The 21,260-nt window shown below is 45.4% G+C and overlaps 1 protein-coding gene across 4 annotated transcripts in view; it reads left to right on the top strand.

Annotated features, from left to right (window-relative positions):
- SEC16B (SEC16 homolog B, endoplasmic reticulum export factor) overlaps positions 1 to 21,260 on the top strand; it is a 56,033-nt gene that overhangs the window by 19,587 nt on the left and 15,186 nt on the right. For 3 of the 4 annotated variants that reach the window (XM_081224281.1, XM_081224282.1, XM_081224283.1), the window contains 12 exons: positions 59 to 171; positions 1,496 to 1,616; positions 2,370 to 2,463; positions 3,679 to 3,823; positions 4,480 to 4,628; positions 5,035 to 5,096; positions 6,511 to 6,646; positions 7,141 to 7,371; positions 12,877 to 12,974; positions 15,098 to 15,179; positions 19,125 to 19,242; positions 20,448 to 20,559. In XM_081224281.1, coding sequence (XP_081080407.1) covers positions 59 to 171; positions 1,496 to 1,616; positions 2,370 to 2,463; positions 3,679 to 3,823; positions 4,480 to 4,628; positions 5,035 to 5,096; positions 6,511 to 6,646; positions 7,141 to 7,371; positions 12,877 to 12,974; positions 15,098 to 15,179; positions 19,125 to 19,242; positions 20,448 to 20,559 — 1,461 coding nt within the window. Of the gene's footprint in view, positions 1 to 58; positions 172 to 1,488; positions 1,617 to 2,369; positions 2,464 to 3,678; positions 3,824 to 4,479; positions 4,629 to 5,034; positions 5,097 to 6,510; positions 6,647 to 7,140; positions 7,372 to 12,876; positions 12,975 to 15,097; positions 15,180 to 19,124; positions 19,243 to 20,447; positions 20,560 to 21,260 lie in introns of all 4 variants that reach the window. The other variant, XM_081224284.1, reaches the window with a different exon arrangement.

The raw sequence follows: 21,260 nt of genomic DNA, 5'->3' as shown, positions 1-21,260 counted from the left end.
GGTTTTTCTCTTTACCATGCTCATCCTTGAATGACTGTTCTTCTTTGTGATTCTTTAGGCCAGGCATTGAGGACCTCTATCAAAGCTATCACTCTTCAGCCCTAAGGGAAGAATATGCTTATGGAAGTTATTACTACCATGGACACCCGCAGCAGCTGCGGGAAGAAGGAGGTACAGAATAATCTCCAAGAAGCCTTTGGGATGGTGCAGCTGGTCGGATAGGGCAGAGGGCAAAGGGGTTGTGCTCTGGGCCTCCTGCTCGGCTGAGGTAGAGCCCCAGCCTCACCTGCTTCTTTCTTGGCCAGATGAGGCCACAGCAATGACACTACTGCTAAATGTCTTGAGAAGGAGAGATAGAAAAGAGTCATTTTTCTTTGTACGTGAAGATGATGGCACTGAAACTGTTACTACGTTACCAGTATTGTGGATAGTTTGTATTTCATCCATATTTTTCTTCTAAGATTATAGTCTCTGACCAAGTAACAGTGAAGCCAGTTCTTTTTTTTTTTTTTTTTTTTTTTTGCGGTACTTGGGCCTCTCACTGTTGTGGCCTCTCCCGTTGCGGAGCACAGGCTCCAGACGCGCAGGCTCAGCGGCCATGGCTCACAGGTCCAGCCACTCTGTGGCACGTGGGATCTTCCCGGACCGGGGCACGAACCCATGTCCCCTGCATCGGCAGGTGGACTCTCAACCACTGCGCCACCAGGGAAGCCCGAAGCCAGTTCTTAACAGTGAAGTCATCAAGTGTGTGGCTGGGCTGTAATGAGTCTGACCATCATTTACCCTGAGGGAGGCAGATACGTACAAAAAAGAATTTAAACCTTACACCAATAGTAAGGCTTTAGGTAGGTACCAAAGGCATCTTCTGACCTGCTAGCAAAGAGAAACCTGTTTCAACGTTGAAAACACAAACATCTGTGCACACACATAGGATCCCCACTGTTGTACCATTGTATAGAGCTGTGGTAATTGGTTCAGAGAGATGCATCTTATGGACTTTCACTGTTGGCTTTTACTTATCAACTTTACTCCATTTGGCAAATACACTCAGCCCTCTGAATCTGAGGGTCTGCCTCCAACTGATGATTGAAAATATTCGAAGAAAAGAAAATTCCAAGAAGCAAAACTTGAATTTGCTGCTTGTAGGCAACTATTTGCATAAGCACCTACATTGTATTTACAACTATCTACATAGCATTTACATTGTATTAGGCATTATAATTCATCTAGAGATGATTTAAAGTATATGGAGAAAAAAAAATAAAGTATATGGAGGATGTGCATAGGCTATATGCAAACACTACACCATTTTATAGAAGGGACTTGAACTTCCCCAGGTCCTGAAACCAATCCCCGCCATGGATACAGAGGGATGATTGTATGTTTTTATACCTGCTGTGCTCCAGTAACTCAGCTTCATGGCTTGCTAGTGTCTTTCTGAACTTTTAGGAATAGGAAGTGACCTGTCTTTATTTTGTTTTTTCTGAGGGTGCAGTGCCAAGGCAAGGGAGTCCTTATAACTGGCATGAAGATTATCGAGATCAAAAGTACCTGAGTGAACACCAACATGAAAACCAGAAGAGTCCGTTTGGAACAAATAGTGAGACCCAGTTCCAGTAAGTGTGAAAGGAGAGGCCGGTTCAACATGATTCAGCCAAACGCAGGCTATGTTAGGCAAACCTTATGTCATCTGGTGCTGGGCCCTCATCTTCAGAAGCCCGTCTGCTTTTGTTCTGGCCACAGGGGTGTGAGAGTAGCCTGGGTTGGCTGGGACCAGCTGTTCACATGGACACTAGGAGGAGGATTCTTAGTTCTGAGAGGTGGTTCCCCAAACCTGTGAGATTACTTGAGGTCCATCTTAGAGGAGGGCCTTAATTCTATGTTGGCCTCGGAACAGATGTGGCCTTGCAGACATTCTCCTGATTGGGTCCTGCCTGGGGCTGGGGTGCTTCTCCTCTGCCCCGTCCTGTGCCCTGAGAATGGGCTCTCCCGTGGGATAAGGTGAGCAGGAACAGCATTTTGTTCAAGCACCTGTCTGGTGCCCTTAGACCTGGTGCCTTAACCCTGCCTGGAACTCACCAATCCAGCTGCTCTGACTTTATTCCAGGACGTCAGGCTACAGAGACCGAGCCTCCTCTGCAGGGTTTGGGGCCACTCCTAGTAACTGTACTATGAACCCCAGGAGCTCCTGTTTTTCTGGTCTAATAGACTGAGGCAGAGAAATGGAGGACAAGGCTTTTCCCTGCAACACACGGGCCAACCCGACACCTGCCCACGCTTTGCAGCACAACAGCCTCCAGCAGAGAGCAGCTCAGCCTTGCTGGCCTGCCCTGGACCCCCTCTCACCTGCTCCTGTCATTTTGCCGCAGATCTAAGCGTTGGAACCCTGCTTCTAACTCTGGACAGGAGAGGCCTGGGGACTTATTTCTGGAGAGGCCGCTAACTGGGGCCCAGAAAAACAAGGTAACCTGAAGTGACATGGGGCTGGTGGTCTGTGACAGAGCATCACACCTGCCCTCGTCAGTAGGGGCAAAGCAGGGCCCCGGGGGGCAGGGTCCCCAGTGGCCAGCAGTCTGAGGGGTCCCATTCTTCCCCAATTGGCAGAGCCTCTACCCACCTCTTCCTTTCCCTGCTCCCTGTTTCAGTCTTCTGGATCTGGGGCCCTGATCTGGCCCTTTTGCATTTTTTTGCCAAGTTGGCTGGATTAGGAAATGTCACCCAAGTCACTCCAAGGTAGGAAAGAGAAGAGGCTATCACTGGTACCCCGGTGGATCAGCAATTCGGTTTACCCAGGAAGTGGGAAGTTGCTAGAATCTTTTAATTCAGGTCTGAAAAGCAGAACTTTTCTTGACTCTTCCATCTCTCTTTTCTAAAATCTTACGTGTGTACCAGCTGGGTTACAAAATGGAGCTCTTGAATTTTTTTTACAGTAAACTTTAAATTTTGGAATAATTTTAGATTTATGGAAAAGTTACAAACGTACTACAGAGACAAGCTCTTCATTTTTGACAGTCTTGTATTAATTTTGTATCCCTGATGAGATTTGTATGATTTGCGGGGACAGTTTCTTCTGTACACCTGATGCTTCACAGGACGGGGCACCTGTTATGACTAACAGTAACAATAACACAGTAACAGCAGCCATACACACGTACAGCACTTTACAGTGTGGACAAAGAGCTTTTGTATCCATTGTTTGCATCCATTGTTTTACAGTCCTCAGGATGTAACTTCCGTGAATTTCTTGTACACCTGTATCCTTAGGGAAAGCATAGCACCTGGAGCATAGTCAGTGCTCATTAAACAGTTGGTGAATGAATGCAAGAGCAAGTACTTGAAGTATATAGGGTAGGTATGATTATCTACATTGCAGATAAAGGTCCTGAGCTCAGCGAGTCTAAGTCACTTGTTCAAGTTCACAGCACTGGTACTGACAAAGCTGGGATTGAATTCAGCCTCCCTGACCCCAGGACCTGCATGCTTCCCACTAGGCCACAGTGAATCCTTTAGCAAACACCTGTCAATTGAATGATCCCTTCTTTTCCTTTCAGCACATCAACATTCATTATATTTATTTGAAAGTTTGAATTTTGTTGCTTTGAAGAAACACTTGGGAGGACCGTCTCTCTGAAAGTGCTTCTGATTCTTCCCATGTGTTTTGTTGTTTTTAATTTCCAGCCATCACTGACCGAGGAGTCCAACCTTCTCCGGCAGCACGAGTCTGGTCTCACCTCCAGCAGCTATGAGCTCAGTCAGTATATGACAGATGCCTCTGAGCTGTACGACCCCATGGCTGCAGCGGGTTGGAGTCCAGTTCAGGCTGGTGGGTACTGAAGTGATCAAAGGAGTTGGCCGAGTCTGTTGAGAAGAGGGCTGGGTGGCACATGTCTTGGAAAGTCAGCTTTGCCCTGTATTTCCAAGAGCAGACCATTTGTCTGCCTCATTTGTGTAGGTAGGTCTCCTGAGCAGAGTGGCCAACTTTGGCTCCATTTCCCCCCTTTTCTCTGGTACTGGAGATCGCATCATAGCTGATTCTTGGAAGGGAACACTGCCCCTAGCCATCATCAGACTGGGAGAGGAGGTACTCAGAAATACTGTTAGGTAATAGGTGAAGAAAGTACAGACCAGAGTCGGTTTGGGAGAGTGAAGGCAGGTCACAAAGGTCTGGATGTAGGAGACTTGCCCTGAGTACTGGGGCTATGAAAGCCAGAGTTCCCAGTGTGTCACCATTGCTGGGAGTCTGGCCCTGGTACAATATCATTTGCACCAAACCATCAACTCCTTGCATTATATTCTGACATATTCTCAGAGGTTCAGATCTCACTCGGAGCATGGGCTTCTTCTAGTTATGTAGCCCATCCAGAATCTTATCTTGGTCCCAGGTGGAATTTGGAAAGAAGTGTGTCTGTGGAGTATTTCTAAAGTAAAGCAAAGCAGTGGTAGTAATGCTAACAGCGTCCACCTGTGTCTGTTGGTCAGAGGACATCTCAGCTGGTGCCAAGACACCCATGAAGTTCTACATCCCTCACGTGCCGGTGAGTTTTGGGCCAGGAGGTCAGCTGGTGTGTGTGGGTCCCAGATCTCTCAGTGATGGACAGACGGCCCTTGTTGAATTGCACAGCATGGAGGTAAACAAGATTCTGTGTCCTCGGAACGTCAGCACTCTGCTCCCTGCTTCCCTTTGCCTGAGCCCTGGGCATCTCCAGGAATAGGGTGCTCTTGGAAGGGACTGGGCCAGGCACCCTATGGATTGGTGTGTGTGTGTGTGTGTGTGTGCACGCATGTGCGTGTATGTGTATGAAGGAATGGCTGGGGCTCTTCTGCGAGAGAAGTAATGCTAGACTTTTGTTTTTCCTGAGATGCTATTGGGTCATATTCAGCAACTAGAGAGCTCAGTTTTGTCCTCTGCTTTCTCCATGAGGCACTGAGCCACATCCTAGGATCACGGCTCTGGGTTCTGATGCTGGACTTGACTGAGCAATGGGGCACTGGGGGGACATAGTCTTGAAGACCAAACTTGATGTTTTGTTCCAGGTTATTCTTAATGATTCTGAGGAACAAGAAAAGATGAGGACTTTCTCAGGACCCCTGATTAGGTAAATTACCATGATAGCTGCAAAATAAGGCTTTTGAAACCTATAAAATCTTCCTGCCCAGATCAGCATTTTGGGGATTTGTTCTTGACTTCCTTGAAAGAAAATGTCTCTCCCTGTTGGAGTGGAATCTCCGTGCTACAAGTTGGAGCCAAATGTGGCCTGAACCATTTTGACAAGCAATTTGAGTGTTGAAAGGCATAAAGAAAAATTAACTTAAAGGTTTAAAAATCTGAAATCAGTTCTATTTTACAAAGCCTACATGGTAAGGGGTTTTAGCGTTCTGTGTACTTAATAGTACTTAAATTGGTAGAAGAGTGGAACACAGCCTGGGAAATCATAGGCAAGTGGATCATATGGAAAAATTTCTTCTGGAGAGATAAGTAACATGGCCAGCATTTGAGTTACTGGACAGTGTGCACGTCTGCCCTCTGCAGGATTGAGCTAGAACTGCTTTTACATTGCTAGTCATGTTACCGATAAATATTCAGGATGCTCTTTGTCGTGGAGAGAGGAGTCCTGGCTGGTGTCAGAGGTGAGACAATGCACACCAAAGCCCTTAAACTATCATCACTACTGTGTAAGTGTGTTCTTATCCTGAAGCTTCCCCCTCCAAGAAAATCCCCATAGTATTTTGACAGTTCCTTCAAGTGAAAATGAGTGTTGTCTCCATTTCTTACACACAGGTATACAGATGTGGGATAGAGCACCGAGCTGGGTATTTGGACACTAGGGTACTGGTCCCAGTTTGACTGATGTCATTGAATGATCTCAAGCAAACCATAATTCCTGTTTATTGAGCACTTATATACACTACACAATTGGCTAATTCCTTTTTGTACGGAGGTATACTTTAACAAAATTTTTAGTTTGAAATATAGTTGACTTACAATGTTGTGTTAGTTTCAGGTGTACAGCAAAGTAATTCATATAGATATATACACATATGTACATATATCTATGCTTTTTCCGATTCTTTTCCATTATAGGTTATTACAAGATACTGAGTTGGAGGTAGACTTTTTAACTGTTCCTATTTTAGCGAAAAGAGCAGAGACTCAGAGGAGATAAGAAACTTGTGTAAGCTGAGAAGTGGCTGGCTAGATTTAAACGCAGGGTTGTCTGAGCCCAAAGTCTGTGCTCTTCCTTGCTACCAAACAGTCATTTCAGGTCTCTGAGCCTCAGTTTCCTCCTCTGTAAAATGGAGAGGGTGGACGAGAGAATCTTTGAGGTCCCTTCCTGTTCTATAAGGAAACAACTATTCTGTAGCTATAGACTCACTACCCCCGTCCTGGATTGTCACGCTTCTATCCCATCTCCAGCCCCAGCAACACCCTCACACTGTAGGAGGGGACTGTGGTCCTACCCGGGGGAGGAGTCTGTTCCTCACTCTTTGCTCCCTGAAATTTCTCCATAGGGAAGATGTACACAAGGTGGACATCATGACGTTTTGCCAGCAGAAAGCAGCGCAGAGTCGCAAATCTGAGACACCGGGGAGCAGAGACTCGGCTCTACTGTGGCAACTGTTGGTTCTCCTTTGTCGGCAGAACGGGGTCAGTATCACCGCGCTGGCGGGTGGGCAGGGCAGGTGCAGGCTGGGTTGGAATTGAAGTCTTCCTGGGAGAGAGAAGATGCGGCTTGTGGCATGATTGATTATAAAAGGTAACATTAAAGAAGCAACAAATGGCCTCAAGGGGAAAAACTGCTCAGATGTCAATGCCAGTTTGCTAATGATAACCTTTCCCCTGCCCTTCTCCACTAGCCTGGGGTTATCGCCCAGTTCTTGGGTTACTGCGCTAAGCAGATGATACACCTAGGAGAGTGTGCATATTTCTGGTCATCTTTGTGGCTCCTGACAGGCAGAAAACAAGCATGAGAGTGAAGCTGGAGTTTGAAATACAACAATCTAAGAAGGGGCTGTCTTGTGTTTGCGTGTCAGCCTCCTCCTGAAGAGGGCAGGTGCTCTGGTGCCTTCCTTCTTCAGCCTGGGCTGCCAGCATGAGGATGAATAGGATTCTCTCCCAGGATGACCCTCTTTCCCTTGCAGTCCGTGGTGGGGTCTGACATCGCGGAGCTGCTGATGCAGGACTGCAAGAAGCTGGAGAAGTACAAGCGGCAGCCGCCTGTGGCAAACCTCATCAACCTGACGGATGAGGACTGGCCAGTACTGAGCTTGGGGACTCGGAACCTGCTCACTGGGGAGGTTCCCCCCAGTGTGGAGACGCCTGCGCAGATCGTGGAGAAATTCACTAAGCTGCTCTACTACGGAAGGAAAAAGGCAAGTGCTGTGCCCGCTTCTGCTTCAAAAAGTAACCGGCGTCCCCACCACTCACCCCTCCCATTTGTATGAGTGACATATACTCATTTTATAGCACTTAAGTTCAGAAAGGTACAAAGAAAAAGAAGAACACCCATAATCCTATCACTAAAAGATAATGCCTGTTAACATTTTGATATATTTACTTCTAGTATTTTCAATGCGTATATATTAAAAATCAAATTAAATTACATATACAATTACTTCTTTCTTTTCCCCTTAAGAGTATATGGTGAAATACTCTCATGGCATTAAAATGTACCATTTAAAAAATGGACTATATTCTATTATATGAATGTATCACATTTTATTTAACCAATTCACTGTTGTTGAATATATAGGCTATGTACAGATTTGTCACCCATTACAAATTATACCATTCGAACATCTTGTTGTATAAACCTTTGGCTTATTTTTTAAGATACATTCCTAATAGAACTACTCAGCTAAAGGCTATGCACCTTTTTAAAAAAATTTTTATTTACTTTTGGCTGTGTTGGGTCTTTGTTGCTGCGTGCGGGCTTTCTCTAGTTGTGGCGAATGGGGGCTACTTTTTGTTGCAGTGCGCGGGCTTCTCATTGCGGTGGCTTCTCTTGTTGTGGAGCACGGGCTCTAGGTGCATGGGCTTCAGTAGTTGTGGCTCTAGGCATACAGGCTGCAGTAGTTGTGGCTCGCAGGCTCTAGAGCGTGGGCTCAGTAGTTGTGGCGCATGGGCTTAGTTGCTCCGCGGCATGTGGGATCTTCCCGGGCCAGGGCTCGAACTCATGTCCCCTGCATTGGCAGGCAGGTTCTTAACCACTGTGCCACCAGGGAAGTCCCAAGGCTATGCACTTTTAAAAGGCTCTTCACATATACACTAAATCAGTTTCCAGAAAGTTTGTTTACAAATGATATCCCCATCAGTTATATCTAAAATATACCTATCAATACTGAATACTTTAATTCCACTGATGAAGTGATGCCTTATTTATTTTTTGATATGTAAATTAGAATTTATTTATTAAAATTTTTAAATTGAGGTATATTTGATAAAATTGTAAGATATTTAAAGTGTACAGTGTGATGGTTTGATATACATATACATTGTGAAAGGATTCCTCCCATTTAGATAATTAACACATCCATCACCTCATGTGTTTCCCTATTATTTTATGCCTTGTTTAATTTTGAAGTTGAACTTACATTTTACAAAAGTCTTAAATATTTGAATATATGACTGAAATCAATTTGAATCAATCTAATTTAAAAACTCAAAAGATGAAAGCGATATAATGGGAGAAATGATGTTGTCCCCCACCCCCTCCCAGCCATGCAATTTCTCTCATTGAAATATCCAGAGATATTTTCTGCATATATAATTATTTTCTCCTTTTTTCCCTTATAGCATACTATGTACCATTTCTTTACCTTCCTTTTGTCATTTAGCAAAATACTTTAGGAAACACTCTATGTTGGGGTTGGCACATTTTTTCTGTAAAGGGACAGACAGTAAATATTTTAGGCTTTGCAGGCCATGGGGTCTCCATTCAACTGTGCTGTTGTCCCCTGAAAGCAGCCACAGACAATCTGTAAATAAATGGGTGTTTCAATAAAACTTCATTTATAGACATAGAAATTTGAAATATATATCACTTTCATGTGATGAAACATTATTCTTCTTTTGATTTTTTCCAATAATTTAAAAATGTAAAAACTATTCTTAGCTTGTGGGCTGTACCAAAACAGGCAGTGGGCTGAATTTGGTCTTCAGGCCACGTTTTGCTGACTCCTGTTCCTTATAGTATATAAATACCTTCCTCATTATTTCTTACGGCTGCATTGGTTTCTATAGATAAATTATAATTGATTCAACTAAACCTCTATAGATTGACATTTAGATTATTTCTAGTCTTTTGCTGTTACAAATAATGCTGCAATGAATAACATTGTCATTTTGCCGTGTGGAGAGAATATATGTAAGGCAAGTTTGTGGAAGTGGAAGCTTTGGGTCAAAGGGTATATGGTTTGTAATTTTGACAGGTATCGACAAATTGCTCTTTTAGAGGTTGTACCGATTACTCTACCAGCAATGTATGAGAGTGCCTGTCTCCCCACACTGTCACCAGCCCAGTGTGTTTCCAAACTTTTGGATATGTGCCAATCTAAGAGGTGAAAAAATGTATAGTAGTTATTTGTATTTCTCATTATAAATGAAGTTGAATATCCTTTAATCTATGATTGTTTTTTGTCATGGATTTTCCACATTTTCCTGGGCCTCTCACTGTTGTGGCCTCTCCCATTGCGGAGCACAGGCTCCGGACGCGCAGGCTCAGCGGCCATGGCTCATGGGCCCAGCTGCTCCGTGGCATGTGGGATCTTCCCGGACCGGGGCACGAACCTGTGTCCCCTGCATTGGCAGGCGGGCTCTCAACCACTGTGCCACCAGGGAAGCCCCCTGCTGGATTTTTGATCCCCACTTATTGATTTGTAGGAGCGCTTTACTTTTTTAGGATTTTCTGTCCAAAATCAATTTTTTGGGGTCATATTTAGAAAGGTTTTTCCTGCTTCAAAATTGATTTATGAAAATAAAGTTGAAGTACTTTTGTGACTTCACCTTTACATTTAAATCTTTAATTGTGTGCATGTATTTGTATGTGATGTTATCTTTTAAATGAGTGCAAGATATACTCAGTGAAAATTAATGGGATCAACTTATAGCATCTATATGTATGTATATATATATGTGTGTGTGTGTGTGTGTGTGTGTGTATTCATTATATAGTAGGGACTTGCTATTTCACCAGTGATTCATTTATTCAATAAACATTTATTAAGCAGTCACTACTTCTAAGGCATTGAACCCAGTTGGGGGATACAGAAATAAATCAGTGATAATCTCTTTCCTTAAGAATGATAAATAATGACCATAACAACAGCAATAAAGCGAATATTTGAAAAATACTTTCTATGTGCCAGATACTCACTTAACACCTTACATGCATTATCTCATTTATCTTCGTAGTAGGTCCTATTCTTGTTTTATGTAATTACTAAGGAGGAAAGTTAGTAAATAATAAAGCCAGGGTTTAGATTTAGGCAGCCTGGTGCCTGAGCTTGGGCTTGTAATCACCCACCACATCACCTGTCATACATTGACCCAAAGGTAAGCGGTGGGTAGGTGGAGCACTGTGGGAGTTCAGGGTGATCTGTGAGGAGCTGGACACCACAATATCTTTAAAACCTTTAACACTTGACTGGGGTCTTATTTCTGGCATTGTGTGAGATTGACATCCTTGATATAAATTCTCAATTTCTTCACTCATTCTTAAATTATATTTTTGGAGATGCAGATTTTTATTTATTTATTTATTTATTTATTTATGGCTGTGTTGGGTCTTCATTTCTGTGTGAGGGCTTTCTCTAGTTGTGGCACGCGGGGGCCACTGTTCATCGCGGTGCGCGGGCCTCTCACTATCGCGGCCTCTCTTGTTGCAGAGCACAGGCTCCAGACGTGCAGGCTCAGTAATTGTGGCTCACGGGCCCAGTTGCTTTGCGGCATGTGGGATCTTCCCAGACCAGGGCTCAAACCCGTGTCTCTTGCATTGGCAGGCAGATTCTCAACCACTGCGCCACCAGGGAAGCCCGGAGATGCAGATTTTTGAGTAAACTAGTAATTCTCAACCAATCATTAGTAACTCCTTTTAAAAATACTATTATGAAATAGTTTAACATACAAAAAGGGCATTTTAAAAAAAGATTTCACCTGTTTTTCTTTTTTAAAAAATTTAAGTATAGTTGATTTACAATGTTACATTAATTTCTGCTGTACAGCAAAGTGATTCAATTATACATATATATTCGTTCTTTTTCTAAATATTCTTTTCCATTATGGTTTATCACAGAATATTGAATATAGTCCCCTGTGCTATACAGTAAGACCTCGTCGTTTCAAAAAGAGCAATCTTAATGTCATTTTTACTTCCACTGGATATGAGGTTGAATTTCTTAACTGTGATTGTTTAAATTTATTCTCTCTTCAAAGAAGATAACATGGGAGATGTTGGGATAATCAAATAAATTTTCATTTGGAGGTGGAAATACCTCATTAGTGACCTCCTGCCCCAAAATCACATTATTTGGGGGACACTAAGGAAATTATTAATACCAGGTCACCCTCACATATAAACTAAGCTCTTACTAAATAGTTTTGAAAATTAAATGAAGAGGTGAATATGTGTGTGTGTATGTTTTAAAATTTGCAGCTTCAAACCCATGTCACCAAGTTAATGGTGTCATTAATTTGACGTATGAAGTTGATAGTTAACAAGCACTTGATAGTAAGCAGTTAGTTATGGTATTAGCTGGGGGTAGGTTAACTATTATGTATACTGGCTTAAACATAACAGCAGCCTCGGGATTTCCCTGGTGGTCCAGTGGTTAGGACTCCACGCTTCCAAAGCAGGGGGCATGGGTTTGATCCCTGGTCAGGGAACTAAGATCCTGCATGCCGTGTGGTGCAGCCAAAAACAAACAAACAAACCAACAACCCCGCCCCCCCACCAAACCATAATAGCAGCCTCTTTCTTTTCATGCGAGAGTACTGGGCAGGTGAACAGAAGATGGGGCAGCCCTCCTCCATGTACTCACCCAGGGACTGAGCTGTAGGAGGCTCCACCATCTTCAATGTAGAGTCTCTAAAGTTTCCGGGAGTCATCTTCATTCCAGCCCGATGGGGAAGAGGCCGTGGAGGGTTGAGCACGGGGAGGGGTTCTATGGGCCAGACCTGAAGGCTTCACACATCTCTTCCCTTCCCACCTCAGTGCCACACCTTAGTGCCAGGGAGGTGGGACATGCAGTCCGGCTCATGGCCTAGGAAGGGGAACTTGGATTTGAGTGAGGAACTAGCAGTCTCTGCTACAGTTGTTAATAAAGAAATGGTTCCTTGAGAGGGGGTATCTGTATGTGTATGGCTTATTCATTTGGTTGTGCAGTGGAGTCTAACACAACATGGTAAAGCAACCGTACTCCAATAAAAACTAATTAAAAGAAAGAAAGAAAGAAAGAAATTGTTCCTCTACCATGCCCCATGAACACCATCTCGCAACTCATCTTTTGAGACCCAGTGCTGGGGGTGAGATGCTTCTCTCATTTTTTGGTGCTTAGGTTCATAAAAGTATTGTGTGACTTTGGCTAAAGAGATAGAGCTAACTGGAAACTACGTCTGAGGAGGAGCTAATGCAATCACATAAGGGGTTTGAAGAGGTGAAGCCTGGAGAAAGGGGCAGCTTAGAGAGAAGTACCTGCCAGTTAAAGCCATTTCTCCACCGTTCCTTTCTCACGTTCACAGGGGAGGCTCTGAGAGTCTTCCTGGAAGCCCGGCCTCTGCTGCTCGGGGGTGGGGGGGGCAGTCCCCAAGCACAGTCGTTTGCTGTCGCTCTTAGAGGCAGGTGAGCAAGGTGGTACTGAAGGTGATGTCTGTGTTTTCAGGAAGCCTTGGAGTGGGCCATGAAGAACCATTTGTGGGGTCATGCTTTGTTCCTCGCCAGCAAGATGGACCCAAGGACCTACAGCTGGGTCATGAGTGGGTGAGTTGGGGACGTGCCAAGAAGACCCATGAAGCAGAGCGGCCTCCCCTCCAAAGGTGGAGGTGAGGGTGGGGAGAAATGCAAGATGCACTGAAAGGTCCCACCCTACAGGCATCTTTCCAGTTCTAAGTTGGACGTAGCATTTCTCTTCTCCAGATCCTAATAAACTAGACACAGACATATTCTTTCTAGCTGGTAAGTTGAATAAAACATTTTACTAAAGTTTCCAAAAATTAAGTAGGTTTCTACATTGCAGTAGCCTACTCTCTTTGGGAGGGTCTGCTCTGGAGAGTTCCATCAGTGAGGGGGTAGGTCACTTAAGGGAAACTGACAGAGCCTGAGGACTGAGAGTTAGTAAGTTACTGCTTCATCCTGCAGCACGAGTGTGGGTGCTGGGCAGTAGGGAGGGATACAGGGTATCAGGACTGCAAGCTGTGGTAGAAAGGGGTTTATAGGACTGGGGATTAGATCCAGCAGTCTTCATCTACTGGGAGATGTCAAGACTGAAGGCATCCCTTCAGGTTACACTGGGCCACCAGGACCCGGGTGCCGGGGGGACTGGAAATAATACCCAAACCAGGATGGAATAGGAATGGAGGTGTGAGTACCTAGCCAGGAGTTTAGAACAAGGGCAGTGAAACAGCTAAAGAGACTCAGAACCAAATGGAGGTGGAGGTGTATGGGGTGCTGTAAGGGGTCAGCCCTTCAGGCTGCAGTTAGCATCCATGGATTGTCAGGGACAGATGTGTGGCAGGGGTGGGCTGGGGTGGGAGCCCTCCTATAAGGAGGAGCCTTGGGTTAGACAGAGAAAAGGACGGTACCTCAAAATTTATCTTCTCACATTGGTTAAAGCCGTGAAGCTACCTCCTCTGCTTATCTTATATTTCAATCCCCCGTACGTCCTGTTGTGCAGAGAGTTGGATGAGAAGATGGACACCCGCACTTTAAGTTCAGTCTGTGGGGCTAACGTCTGTCACTACCTGGGAGCCCATTCTTCACCATGGCTTCCATGAAATCTCTTTATTATTCCGACCCTCAGTTTTCCCAGGGACTAGTGACACCACCACATACTTCATTATGTTCAGAGACTGGAATGGTGAGGAACACTGAACCTCTATTAGGAGAAGCACTCTGAGCTCTGGAGGAAAGGTGCTGTTAAAAAAAAAAGATGGTGGGGCTTCCCTGGTGGCTCAGTGGTTGAGAGTCCACCTGCCGATCCAGGAGACACGGGTTCGTGCCCCGGTCCAGGAAGATCCCACATGCCATGGAGCGGCTGGGCCCGTGAGCCATGGCTGCTGAGGCTGCACGTCCGGAGCCTGTGCTCCGCGGCGGGCGAGGCCACAACAGTGAGAGGCCCGCGTACCGCAAAAAAAAAAAAAAAAAAAGATGGTGTTCCGAGGGATGAGTTTCCTTTGGGTTTTGGAAACGAACGTCCCACAACTCTACACTGTAGCATACATCTTGACTACAGATTTTTGCCTTGGGCCATTGATATTTGATGGGGCCCAGTGAATCATGAGAAATCTCTCTTACTGAGTATGCTTAAATCTCAAATCAGCCATAGAGCTTATTATATCCTTGTTAAGCAGATCCCATGGTTTGTCATCAGCATGATCATTTCTGGTCCCTGCTCTACGCCTCTTTGGTTACTGAAAATGACTCTGTAGTGCTTGTGAGCAAAAGCACTAGAGACCCAGGCTAGCGATGAGCCCGAAAAACAGCACTGAGAGCTGTGGGCTTGGGGAGGAGGGCTGCTGTGGGGCAGTGGGCGTGGAGGGTGCCTGGGGAGGAGGTGCCCACCGTTGGGCTCTCAGGGGTCTTTGAAGTAGTTGTGGCTCACCTCCGTGATGGACGGAGGCCTACAGAATAGTTACTCGAGAGTTAGGGAGTCAGTGCTAAAATGCAGAAGATCTTCCCCAGTAATGAGATCTAGTTGGCGTGTGTGGTGGGATGGAGATCTGAAAGCGGGATGGAGCAGACGCACAGCTGAAAGGAGAGACTCAAGTTCCAAAAGAAGCTGCTGCAATCAAATACAAGTAGACGAGGCCTTGTGCCTCACAGGCAATGGGTTAGAGGCTCTCTTGGCTGGATTCCCACTGACGGGCGGTCTCCTCTCTCTGCAGCTTCACCAGCACGCTGGCGCTCAACGACCCACTGCAGACCCTCTTCCAGCTCATGTCGGGGAGGACCCCACAGGCAGCCACGGTACGCTCTGTGACAGGACCCCCTCAACACCCCAGCACCCTAAGGGTTTAGGGGGTAGGGACTGCTCGGGAACGAGGTGATGGCTTTAGAGATGAAAAATAAGTAATTACTGTTGGTCAATCGCCTCCCATGTGCCTGGCCCTGTGCTAAGCGCTGTGATGCATGTTATTTCATTTAACGCACGGAGGTAGGAATGATTATCCCTGTTTTGCAGACGTGACGACTGAGTCGCAAAGGTGTAAAATGACCAAGATCACAGAGCTAGGAGTAGTGGAGTCAGGATGGGCCCAGGTCTGTCTGGTTCCAAAGACTGTGCCGTTTCCACAATCCACGGCTACCCGCTGTGTGGCAAACAGCGAGAGAACCCGAGGCTGCTCTCCACGCTTCCCATAACCTGGTTTTGTTTCTTCCCCACCACTGCACGTGACCCTTCAAAGCTGGACGTGTTAGATTCTACGTCATCAGTGTGGGACGTGGCTCGGGAGAGCCCTGAGGCCAGCTTGATAGTTTTCCCATTATAAGAGCATTGATCTTTTTGTCCCAAGGTATTCCTTCCCTATCCTTGAAGTCCAATAACTTTACTGAGATATATCTTGTTGTTGACTGTCTGTGTCAGTTATTTGGGGATACAGCACGCTCTTTTAATATGTGCATCCATATCTTACAGTTCCAGAGAAATTTCTTGAATTATATCCTTCAGTATTTATTTTGTTCTCTTATTTTGGTTTTCTTTTCAGGAACACCCTCTATACACAAAATATATATAGTTCATATATATATATATATATATGAACTGTATACATATATACATGTGAATTATATATATAATTTTCTTTAATTAAAAAAATTTTTTTTGTTTCAGTTCTTTCTTTCTTCTTTTTTTCTGTGTGTCCCTTACTGTGTTTTCATCAGTGTCTCTTGGCTTCTGTGCTTTTTCCATTTTTGTCTTTATTTCTTTGATTTTTCTCCCACTTCTCTCCTGAGCTCTGCAGGTCACATTTACCTCCTCCTGTTCTCCACCATCTCTTTCCTCTGCTCCTGTAACTTAGCTTTAGACCCTTGCTTCATAGAACAAATTGTTTCATTATTTTACTTAAATTCATGATGAAATGTTTGGTGACAATTCTTTGTTTTGTGGAAACATTTTTCTGGTGAATGTTCTCTCTACCTTCCCCCCTCCTTTGATCTTGATGGTATATTTGTAGCGATTCTGTACTTGTTCCTTCATAGGCTTCAGGTCTTCCCCGGATGAGTTATTTATGGGAGGTTTAAGCTGGGGAGGTGCCAGGGCCATATTCCAGGGCAGCTGGCATTTCCGCATGACCTGGTGTTTTCTGTGAGCATCTTTGCTTCTCCCCAGCCAATGGAGATGACTGTGGGATCCCCTCCCTCTGGTGTTCTCTCTCTCTGCCTCCTAAACCCACCTCTGTTCAATCTCCATTACTTTTGGAAACCTTTTCTTGTGTTTAGAGGCTTGGATTTTTGCTGACACCTAGTTTCAATGAAAATGTACTTCATGCTTTTGCTTTTTTGTTTGTCTTATTGCTGTGGACAATTTCAAGAACAGAAAAGAGAAATGATGATTTTCATGCCCCCTCGTCAAACCAGCTGGCTATACTGGAACATGGGGTGCACCTCACAATTCTGCTGAGGGCCTGTGCTCTGCAATGAAATTGCACCATGTCACAAAGCACTAAGTGCAGGAAAAGATGTAATCAGCATACAGTCCATTGGGTTTCATTGCACTGGTAGAGTTTGCTAAATGTTCCCTACTCTTGGGTGAGAAAACCGAGGAGCCAGAGGTGATATTTGCAGTATTTGACCCTAGTGTTTGAGAGTTTCCTAGCATCGTAGCATCCAGTAAAAGGCTAGACTTTGGTACTTATAATAAGAGGAGTAGTGGAAAAAGCATGGCAGCTGGAAAACACAGACGTGGGCCTCTGTCACAGGCTGAACCCAGACTCTGCTCCTCACTGTTGTGGGAACTGGGCCCTGCTACTTAACCTCAGAGCCTCAGCTTTTCTTCTTTGTGGGCATTTTGATGCCTAACAGAGCTACTGTAAAATTAAAGGGGAGAGAATAGCTGAACATATCAACCACCATGCTTGGCCCACTGAAGTTAGGTAATAAGCGTTATCTCTCTCTCTTCTCCCTCCGTAGACCTGCTTTACAGTGATTTTTTTTCCCAAATCGCCTGGGGGAGGAGATAGAAGAATTACTTCTAAATTTTTGTTCTTTTTGCAAGGGCTTTTCTTTTGCTAGTCCCTTTAGTTTCAGCAAGAAAGAGCCTGGCTCACATGTTAAAATGGGGATAATAATAGTACCTAATGCATGTGATTGTTCTTAGGAGAAATGCTTAGCACCGGCTGTGGCCCAGGGTCAGGGTGCAGTCAGTGAGAACTGCTATTATTATTGTGATTTATTGTCATCATCGTCCTCATTCACCCTGCATTGCCCAGATAAACAGAGTCACTATAAAATGGAGTTGGATAAAGCATCTTTCGTTCTGTGGGATAATTACAAATACAATACCAAATAACTGTGAATTGTTTTGACCTCCAGACCTTAGCTATTACTGTCAATCTCCTGCTCTATCTATTCAGTATAACAAAGTGGAGGAGAGACTGGTCTGCAAATCACCTCTTTCCTTTGCTGTGCTTCTGTGTGTGTGTGTGTGTGTATTTATATGCATGCAATTTATAAGGTGCAAACCAAGTGTAAGGCACTATGCTATGGGCTTCATCTAACTATATGATTATCAACAGTTATCCCGGGATGAAGTGAGAGAGTGGCATGGACATATATACACGACCAAATGTAAAATGGATGGCTAGTGGGAAGCAGCCGCATAGCACAGGGAGATCAGCTCAGTGCTTTGTGACCACCTAGAGGGGTGGGATAGGGAGGGTGGGAGGGAGATGCAAGAGGGAGGGGATATGGGGATATATGTATATGTATAACTGACTCACTTTGTTATAAAGCAGAAAGTAACACAACATTGTAAAGCAATTACACTCCAATAAAGATGTTAAAAAAAAAAAAATCCTGGCAGGTAGACATCCTGATCTCCATTTAAGAGATGAAGAAACAAAGTTCAAAGACATAAAGAAACTTGCTCAAGAGGCAGGACCCCAGGTGAATCCAGGGCCCGTGTCGTTTCTGTGACATTGTGTTGTTTCTTTATTGATACTCCCTGTCCTGAAATTCCCCTTCATTCAGGAGAAGGGCGGCCCATCATTCGTGAGGGGCTTCTGCCTGTTCCCATTTCTCTGATTATACTCTACCGCCCCCTCGTGGAGCTCTGCTGCCCCTGCATGGTCACCAGAGCGAGGGGACATAGCGCTGGCTGGGCCACTTGGCCTGGTTTTCTCACTCCTCAAGAGGCGATAGGAATTAGAGTTCACAGGGTTGTTGTGAAGATTGAAGAAGGTGACGTGTGAGAGAGGACTTTGGCTTTGTAAAACCAGAAAACATTAGCCATTTGGTAATAGGTATCAAGGAGCCCGGTGTTCCCCCGTCTTCTAACTGGCTAATGTGGACTCTTCTCATGAACCAGGGGTATTCGATCCTCCGTCTCCCACTGAAACATCAGTTTTTTTTTTTTTTCTTCTGATTTTGTCTCTAGCTATTGGGGTTAGGGGCACCAGGAGGAAATCTGAAAATTAGTGACCAAGAGTGTCATTCCATTTATTTATCTCCTAACATCCCTGTGTGTGTATGTATGTATGTATGTATGTATACGTGTCTGCCTGCCTGCCTATTCATCCTTCTAAGAGTTTTGGTTTTTGAAAAAGAGAACGCAAAATCAACGAGTGGCCACATTGCCGGCAGCATAATGGGCGTTCCTGGAAAACCAGGAAATAGACAACAACCTTCCTTACTTACCTATATTCTGGTCAGGGCTACATTACTCAGTCAATTTTCAATTTTTCTGCTGCTTTTCAGTGTTGTGGGGACGAGCAGTGGGGAGACTGGAGGCCGCACTTGGCTGTGATTCTGTCGAATCAAGGTGGGGACCCGGAGCTGTATCAGCGCACGATTGTCACCATGGGGGACACGCTGGGTAAGCAGAGACCATCTCCATCCCCTCCTCTCCTCTATTTCCAGGCCAGCTTTAACCACCTTGTGCTTAGATACTTAGGTTCTGTGTTGGGCCCGAGTCTATGCCTCAGGCTTTCCTTTGACCCAGGAGCCTCAGTGTTTTGGGGACAGAAACTCCGGGGAGAGGGAGTTCTTGCCTTTCTCTTTCCCAGTTTTCCACTGCGAGCCAGTGCAGGCCAGGCCCCTGAGACTCTGGGGTCTGCCACTGTAGGAGGCTCCCCTGAGTAGGTGATTCCTATGCCTCGGTCAGATTCCCGTGCAGATGGAGTTAACACATGGGGGCATCTCGCCTACTGTTGCTGTTAGTCCCACAGTGACCCAGCTTAACCAGATAGGAAATTCTATTTTTGCCTGAACTACCCTGGGTAATCGTATAGTCTTTATATCTATCATGTCTCTGTGATTGTGGCCTCATAAACACTTAGGGGCTGTTGAATGTTCCAGATCAGTGGTCCTCAGATTTGGTCAAGGGCCAGAACGTCTAGAAATCATCGCTTTGTGGCACTTCGTGAAGTACTGCTCTGCTAAACTTAAAATAGCTACGCATAAGATTGTGCCCAGTCAAATGGCAGGTTGTTTAGCACCTGGGTAGAAAGAGAACTAACTTTTGCCGAACGTTCTTGGGTGCCAGGCCCTGTGCTAGTTACTTTACCTATTTGAATTAATTCAGTATTGAGGTAATGGAAAAGGTATGGGAGAACATTTTAAAACTGGGAACAATTTGGTAATGAATGTAATTTTTATGATCACTGGGAAAGGTCTTCTATTGGTTGACTTTAGCAAGGGAGGCATTAGTGCCCCAAGAAGCCTAGTTTAAAAACTGCTACTCCCAATGGACAGCTTTTCTGCTCAGGTGTAGGCATTTCTACTCATTTCTCCCTCTCCAGAAGGACTAAAATGCTTAGAAACGTCCTCATCGAAAATCCATTAGGGGGAACGTGAAATAGTGCCTTATTCTGGCTGAAGAGAAGTGAAATAATGTCGGAGGCCAAAAATGCGGTAGGAGAGGGAGTGGGGTTTGGGGTCTGTGACTCGTAGTGTGAAAAGCTCGTTCCTTTATCCCCATGAGGCTCTCCGCTCCGACCTCCAAGCCCCTCTCCATCCCCCCCAGATGGTGGGTCCTCACGTGGGCGTGTTCCATGACCAGGGCTTGTTCTCCTCCTGCAGCTGGGAAGGGGCTGGTGGAAGCAGCTCACTTCTGCTACCTCATGGCTCACGTGCCCTTCGGCTCCTATACTGTGAAGACAGACCACCTGGCCTTGCTGGGCAGTAGCCACAGGTATGCGATCTTCTGGGGGAAAGGGAGTGGGAAGGACATCTTCCAGGGGATTGGTTTAGCCCTTGCTGGGTTTCATGGCTCCATTTTCCATTGTCTTGTGTGAATTTCGGCCCCTGCTGGTCCCCTCCTCTGGGATGGTTTTCCGCACAGGTAGGCTCTGGCGGAGGAGTTGCCGGGTGGGTGCCGCATCACACCGCCAGGGGGCCTCAGGTCCAGGCCCTGCTCCGGGGAAGCTGTGAACTGGTGCCTGTGGGTTGCATTGTACCCCTGTGGCCACTCGGTGGCGCCCTGGCTCCGTGATCAGAGAGTGACTCTTTAGAAAATGCTTAGCGGGAGCGCGGCGGCTTGAGCTTCTGCGTCAGGCAGCTCTGGACCCGTTCTCAGAGCCCGCCTTGGGCAAAACCCGAAAGTGGAAGACGTTTGTTTAGCCACCAAACCCTACACTGACTTGGTGCACAAGCTACTCAGAGTCCCGCCTGTCACTTATTCCCTGCTGGCTGTAGCATTAGGCTTTTCACACAGAAGGACCTTAATAAGCCCCTAGACAGTGAATAAATGGACAAAAAGACCGGCTTGCTCTCTAGCTGCCCTCCACATTCTAGATCTCTCTTTCTCTTTCCCTGTAATAGTTAAGATTTCCTAAGCTCTTACATTGTGCCAGCCATTTTATTTGCACTATTTCCATTAATCATTACACATTT

This window comes from Mesoplodon bidens (assembly GCF_964165515.1).
Source record: "Mesoplodon bidens genome assembly, chromosome: 2".
In the NCBI taxonomy this organism is placed as follows: Eukaryota; Metazoa; Chordata; class Mammalia; order Artiodactyla; family Ziphiidae; genus Mesoplodon; species Mesoplodon bidens.
The sequence above is the reverse complement of the archived record's forward strand: the minus strand, read 5'-3'. Positions and strand labels throughout refer to the sequence as shown.